This window comes from Pleurodeles waltl, chromosome 4_2 (genome assembly GCF_031143425.1).
Source record: "Pleurodeles waltl isolate 20211129_DDA chromosome 4_2, aPleWal1.hap1.20221129, whole genome shotgun sequence".
Classification (NCBI taxonomy): domain Eukaryota; kingdom Metazoa; phylum Chordata; class Amphibia; order Caudata; family Salamandridae; genus Pleurodeles; species Pleurodeles waltl.
Window position 1 is genome coordinate 1,052,840,352 of NC_090443.1, and position 7,485 is coordinate 1,052,847,836.

At 51.4% G+C, this 7,485-nt stretch overlaps 1 protein-coding gene across 2 annotated transcripts in view; it reads right to left on the reverse strand.

The window, feature by feature from the left end:
* LOC138293728 (uncharacterized) overlaps positions 1–6,749 on the reverse strand; it is a 48,937-nt gene extending 42,188 nt beyond the window's left edge. Inside the window, exon 1 of one of the 2 annotated variants that reach the window (XM_069233062.1) lies at positions 6,109–6,749. In XM_069233062.1, coding sequence (XP_069089163.1) covers positions 6,109–6,118 — 10 coding nt within the window. In that variant the 5' untranslated portion in view covers positions 6,119–6,749. Of the gene's footprint in view, positions 1–5,881; positions 6,086–6,108 lie in introns of those variants that run through there. The other variant, XM_069233061.1, reaches the window with a different exon arrangement.
* Between the last annotated feature and the right edge of the window lie 736 nt (positions 6,750–7,485).

The following is a 7,485-nucleotide window of genomic DNA, read 5'->3' on the forward strand; positions in this document are numbered from 1 at the left end:
AGGGGTTTGTAGACTGCACTCAGACACAGATACAAATTCATTAAACACTGCGCTGCCACCACCACGTTATGAAGTGTGCTCAGGGCAAGGGCAGTAGTCTGTTGCCAGACATGGACAGGCTTGACACACCCCCTGTATATCACAGGACAGGTTGTGGACCTTGTATTGTCCGGGACATTTGGCCTTTACCCACGCTAGGTTAGCTTGAGGCCAGGGCCAAAATAAGCATCAGGAGACCGGTTTCACAGGCAGTGGTGCCTTGTGGCAGGTTACACGCTCGTACACTGCAGGGGACATTCATGTCCAAACATTTAGGGGGTCATTTTAACCCTGGCGGTCCAAGACCGCCAGGGCTAAAATGACGGGGGCACCGCCAACAGGCTGGCGGTGCCCCGCTGGGCATTCTGACTGCGGCGGTTTGACCGCGGTCAGAAGTGGAAAACCGGCGGTCTCCCGCCGGTTTTCCGCTGCCCATTTGAATCCTCCATGGCGGCGCAGCTCGCTGCGCCGCCATGGGGATTCTGACAGCCCATACCGCCATCCTGTTCCTGGCGGTTCGCCCGCCAGGAACAGGATGGCGGTATGGGGTATCGTGGGGCCCCTGGGGGCCCCTGCAGTGCCCATGCCAACGGCATGGGCACTGCAGGGGCCCACGTAAGAGGGCCCCACAAAGAATTTCACTGTCTGCATTGCAGACAGTGAAATTCGCGACGGGTGCCACTGCACCCGTCGCACCTTCCCACTCCGCCGGCTCCATTCGGAGCCGGCGTCCTCGTGGGAAGGTAGTTTTGCACTGGGCTGGCGGGCGGCCTTTTGGCGGTCGCCCGCCAGCCCAGTGCAAAACCCAAAATACCCTCAGCGGTCTTTCGGACGCGGAGCGGTATTTTGGAGGGGGAAGTCTGGCGGGCGGCCTCCGCCGCCCGCCAGACTTAGAATCACCCCCTTAGTGATCTTGGATGAGCACGAGGAGTCTACAGGTCCAGGCTCACGTGGCGTGTCTAGCCGGACATTGTCAAAGCGTGGAGTGTAAGTGATGAGGCAGGTGTTGCATGATGTGCAAGGAGAAGAGAGGGCCAATAGCATGCCCCCCCAGGTAAATACAGGGGGGTGATGTGACTACACCCAATTATATTTCAACGTAAACAATAAATGGAATATTCCTTATAGTAGGAACATGGCAATGTTGTATATTAGGTAGCTTTACAGTTGTCTTGTTTCAACTCTGAAAATAGTATTTTCCTGTTTAGAGCATGTGAGGGCTGGGGATACAGATGGAAAGTCGGGATTAGAACGGACTTCCTGTTTGACAGAAGCGTTAGCAGAAAGAGTGTAAAGGAGGAGGGCCGGGAATGACTCTGGGAACGCAGGGAGGGCAGGAATGGTTAGAGAGGGATAAGAACGGAGGCGGGGGCTGCTGGCGAGACAGAGTACTATACACAGGTGGAGAGAGAGATACTGGGGTTGAGAAGAGAAGCAGAGAGAGGGGTGCTAAGGAAGATGGAGGGTGAGGGTGATGAGAGAAAAGAGACAGAGGAAACGGGAGAGAAAGAGATAGCCGTGCCGAGAGAGCATTGTGTAACGGAGAGGGGGGAGAAGGACCGGTTAGTCTCAGGCAGAACATTAACTGAGAAGAAGAGAGAAGACGCTCAGGCACAAGCGAGAGTGCGGGAAAGAAAGGAAGGCATTGATTCCTGGTGGGAGAGCGTGGCTGGCTTTAGGGTAGCGCGACTGGTGCAGCCGCACTGGGCGCTGACCTCGGCGGGTGTGGGGGGAAGGGGGAGCTGTGTTTAGCGGTAACTCCACCTCGTGCACAGTTCCTTGTGCCTCCAACTTTCAGACAGCGATAAAAATGTCAAGATAACTTGTGCTTAATGCTGCTACTGCTAGAGAGAGAGAGAGTTTTGTCTAGTGGAAGTTTTGACTCGCCATAAAGTAGCGCAGAGGGTTAAAGCGCCTGCTGCAAAGAGCAGATCTGTATTTTCTGTGGATAGCTCAGTGGGATACTGATTTTGTCTCAGAGGTTCGTTTGTTACAGCAGTTCGTAAGATACAGCCCTCATATAGACCAGTAACTGTTATGGACTGTCAACAAACTGCATAAAATAGGTTAGAACGTTATGTTTTTCCCCAGATTTTCATTATTTGTTCCTAATGTTGCTAAAATGTTCCTTTTGGATAGATATTCATACTTATGAATAAAACCACCCTTTACCAGTGCGTTAAAACCAATGAAATGTGGGGGAGGGGCTATGAGGAGATGAGGGGCACTTTAGCCGGGTGGTAGTGAGAGAATCCGAGTCATCAGGGTGGAGGTGGGGATGGGTCAGAATTGATTGTCGCTCAGGGCGAGAGGGATTGCAGAGAGGCCGAAGGGACGGGTCTGGGCCGGCCACGGGCTCCTTGCGGCAGTCCTCAGCTGGCCTCATTGCCACCTCCGCCCGTGCCTCGAGTGTCTGTCCTGGCTTGTGTGTGTGTGCACTGCCTTCCTCCTGTACACGTGTGCCTCCTCTCCTCCCCCGGCCAGTGCTCCGGCGGGAAGGAGTTCCCTCTGTCCTATTTTCAGAAGCAGGTGTGCGCAGATTCCTCAGCGGACACTCTGGATCGGAATTCCCCTCATCAGCTAGGCAAAACATTCGAGGGCGGCCGCACGCCAGCCCCGGAGCTGCGGGTGATGCCGACTGGCATTGTGCAAGCGGGAGGTGTCATCTCGGGCCGGCAGCAGGGAATAGGCTACTGTGGAGGCCGCCCACGCAGGACCAGCCTTCCTTTAAGTGTTCCCCTGGGTCAGGAAATCTGCAGCCTTTGGTCCCCATGCAGAAGTGGGCACAGCTGTCCCCAGATGTGCAGCAAGCGCACTGGGGTGTGGTATTCTGGAGTAGCGGCCATCTCTTAGGCTAGTTTGTCCCGTTTGGGGAATTCATTTCTTCAGACAAACTACCCCGCTCGTTGGGGGACCTGTCAATGCTAAACCTGTGCCGCCTTTCTGCACACGGAGAGTTTACTTTCAGCCGGAGGCAGGCAGCCCTTCTGTTATCCCGAAGTTGGGCGGAATGTGTAAACGCCCAGTGTTTGAAGACAGTTATTTCATTGTGACCGTCGTCCTCTCCATTGCTTTAATACTCCTTTCTGAGGCGGGTTAGTCAGCCTGCGAATTATTAAATGTTCTTCCTTTTTCGTCCTGTGCATATCATTACATTAGTCGCTTATTCAACCGACTTCGTGTATTGTTTGGCGCCGTAGAAGCGCTGTACATATAGTAAGATAACTAACTTTTAATGAGACATGCAAAGCACTAGAGGCTCAACAGCAAGCCCATTTGTTCCTCTGTGGCTGAGGATCACCTCAGAGCCTCGGGTGCGCCTTTTTAGCCCCGTGGACAAGAAGTGTGAACAGGCAAAATGGGTACAGGGAAGACCGACCCCAGCAGGAAAGAGGTGGGAGGACAGATCCGAGCCAGGAGATAAACAGGAACTCAAGTAGCGAAGAAGAGGGGTAGAAGGCCTGGGTATTAATTGTGGCAAAAGCGAACATCATTAAATATAAATCTGCACCACCACCGGGCAAAGCTTAGACTAAAAAGCATGATTCATTATTCGTAGTAGTCTTAGATTGACAAGTGTGTCACCTCGTACTGTGGGGCTGGGTAACTGTGAGATAGCCAAGGATGAATGTGCGCTTTACAAATACACGTTATGACATCTGTGGCGTCCATCTCTCTTGGCAATCACACAGATAAATGTTGCGTGAATGTATTTATGCATCTGATGTCAAGATTCCCAAGATGCGAAAATTTAAGGAGCATATCACCAGTCCTTATGTTTTCATCACAGAAAAATATATTTATCAAAATATACCGATAGGCATAAAATACCAATAGGCATTGAAAAAAAGTAGCATCCTTGTTAAAATATTTGATATTCTGGAAACCATTGTGCCAATTTCCAAACAATTAAAACTCGCTCTCTAATGCCATAAACCATTAATTTGCTGGACATATACAAGGGCTTACTGACAACGTGTTTCGAACAACGGTCATAGGTGTCTTCAGGGCCTCAGCGGGTTGGCATCTGTGTGCTATGCCAATCACATCCAGTGACCAGCTTTGATCTGTTGTCTATGTGTGTGTTCTTCAGGACCTCAGTGGGTTTGCATTTGTATGACATGCCAGTCATATCCAGTGACCAGCTTTGATCTGCTGTGTGTGTGTGTTTGTCTCCTTCGCCTCAGTGGGTTGGCATTTGTGTGCTATGCCAGTCTCACATCCAGTGACCAGCTTTGATCTGCTGTCTGTGTGTCTTCTTCAGGGCCTCGGTGGGTTGGCATCTGGATGCTATGCCAGTCACATCCAGGGACCAGCTTTGATTTGTATTAAGTGTGTGTTTCGTGTCCCACCATGCTTTGGTAAACAGATCATTGAAGCGATCCGCTCTTTCACGGTTATTGTTAATTGATACCTTTGCTCTGTGCCGGGTAGGGAAGAGCTGCTTTTTCTTTTGGTCTGGGCTACTGTAGCTTCAGCTTCTCATTGGTGTCTCTGTGTGTGTGAAAGCTAGAGCTGAGGACATACGCAGCGTCCCCGGCATGATACAACAGGGACAGCCTCAACCCACAAATGTCCTGCAGAACATTTTCACCTCAAAACTCTGCATGTGAACATGACATTTCTTTAAATAGACGAATAGAATCCATACGATTTATTCCTAAATTAGAAAACCCCTGACTTCCAAAGCGGTACTAACAAGTTTTACAAGAAGTAGCCATTTTATGCTTATGACAGACAAACACCGGACGATTTTGGTAGTAGTAAGTTATCCACCGGGCGCCCATTTGTATGTCAGGGCAATCGAGTGATGACTGGGTGCAAACGCCTGGCAGCTGGGTACGCAGCAGCCAGAGCCCTCTGCCTGGGGGTTTACGAATACTTCTCGAAATGTACTGCTTTTGTGGGTACGAAGTTTGAACAGCACCATGACTCACACTGAGGTGTGGGACGTTACTGTACAATGCAGGGCTAAGCTTCGCTTCATTTGTAAGTCCCTTCCCTTTTCAGTATAAAGATGTGCTATTAAAAGTGGGAGTAGGGGCGGACATCCTTACCACGGGGCCCTCCTCGGGCACTGCTGTGAACACTCTGCTCACCCACCCTGGGCCCCCACCCCAGGTGCTCTCCCTCCCACCTCGGACTGACAGGTGCTGACACCTTGCTTCCGCCCGCCTGAGTGCAGACTTTCCCTGGACCCGACGCTTGCATTTCATCTCTAACCCCCGCACGACTCCCCCACACACACCTGACACTTGCGCCCACATGGGCCAGGAAGCCATCGCCTGAGGATCCGACGCTGGGCGTTGCTTCCGCCAGACCACAGTGCTCAATGTGCACCCAAGGCTCTCCGGCTTGGGAACAGTCCTGGCCTCTTTAAAGCGCCTAGAGTAGTAAATGGGCCAGGAAGCCCTCTCGAGAAGACCCTCAGACTAGGTTACAATCGGCGCCGTGCACCCAGAGTGGGACCCGACGGCGGTCACCCCTGGCACCCGAGGCTCCCCAGTTTGAGAACAATCTTGGGCTCTCTAAAGCGCCTACCTCGGTGATCTTCTCGGCGCAAGCCCTGACAGTCACTCATTTAGTCAAATGTGCTGTCAAGTTCTGTAAGCATACACTGCCAACTGCAAGGAGCGCGCAGCGTACATTACATAGAATACATGACCCTGCACCCAGGAATGTGTTACAGCACTGTCGGTGATATATTACGGCACAGGCACATCATACAGGACGAATTACCGCACGTCAGGCGCCACGCAATGTATTACAGCACTCCAAGCAGTATATTAACACACTCGTTTTCTTCCACTTTAGAGTTTTTTTTTTAAAACTCTGCACCCACCAGCAGAAGCAAAAAGTTGCCCTCCTTTGGGCCCGCGGTCCCTCCGTTCCATCCTCCTCTGAGCTGGCGGAAGCACCGGAGCAGCGCCGAGCTGCCTTCCCATTGATCACATCGAAATGTGCCAGTTGCTGTCGAGGCGCTATCCGGGCTCAGAGCTCGGCGTGGCTTCAGCGGTGAGTTGGGGCGCCAGGACCCTGCCAGTGTACACCAAAGAGAGACGGACTTACCCAATCTCATTCTCCTCCTCGTGGCGAGCCTCTGGTGCAGCGGGGTGCTCCTGCGCGAATCCCTCGAACTTTCTCCCTCTACTAATTTCCACTGTTCAGTTCTTCTTCGGTGTTCTTCTCTTCGTTATCTGCCTCTTTCTCTCATGCTTCTCACCGGTGACCTTTTTGTCTTAGTAACTGTACTTTGAGCACTCTATATTTCTCTTCTTCCCTTCTCTCTCTTTGTCCCTCTTATTTCCTTTCTCTGCGCTCTCCCTCTGCAGTCTCTAACTCCCGTCTTTACAGCGAGCGGCAGAGTCGATGTCTCCACTCCCTTCTGTATTGGAACCTTTGATTTTACCGTTATCGTCTCTCTGCACCCTGATGTAACGGACCTGTACCCCCTTCCCTCTGCAAGCGACACCCCTCTCTTCACCCTGATATCGTACGGCTGCTCCACCTGCCCTCTGTGTTGACCACTTCTCTGCTCACTGATGTTTCGGATCTCCTCTCCTGTATTAAAATCTATTTATGCTCAGGCCCTTGTGATGCAGAGTTCATCCGTGTTTTCCTCTGTTGGCACCTGTCCCTGCTCTGCACCCTGATATTACAGATCTCCTTCCCCTCCTTTCTTGGCACCTGCCTGTGCTCTGCACCTAATATTGCATAGCTCCTCTCATGCTGCACATACCTCACCCCTTTATATACCATTCTGCTTCTCTGACACCCACAGACGTGTGAAGAAACAGTTTCAAAGAATTTCATAACAAGGAAAATCTCTGCTCCTGCACCTGTCACAAGGAACTAACCACCTAGGCTCTGCCCCTGCGGTGAATTCTGTCAGCACTGGAAACCCCAGCTGTCACCCTGCATCCTACTCAGAGCGGGTGCACCTCGCAGCAATAAGGGAAATCCTGCACTGCGTTTGAGGGGTGTGTGGTGGCGGGACGTGTCCTGAACTGCATGCACACAGAGGAGGAAAGGCTGAGGTGCATGGGAGAACTGTACGTCTACTGCACTCAGTACATTACTGTATTTTGTGTAGGGATTTTGTTGAATGCCAGACTGCACCCAAGACAGTGGAGAGAGTTGAGAACAACAGTCTTATTACTTCAGTCTTTACGTTTAGGGAAGTGAGTCTCACTTACTGGGCCTCCACTCATAAATGTCAGTTAGTGTTTGCCAGGGGTTGCAGCTGCCCCTTGCGACCCCTGACCTCAAAGGTGGCAAAATCATTGCCAAGAGCACAGAAGTATCTCACATTTCCAGTGCCTGAATGCATACTCATGTTCTGCTTATTTGTATTACAATAATAGTGAACAATACTCTATTATTCACTATTAGTGTAATCAAAAGTGGATCAGCAGGATCTGGAGCGGACCTTCACTGTCGTTTAAC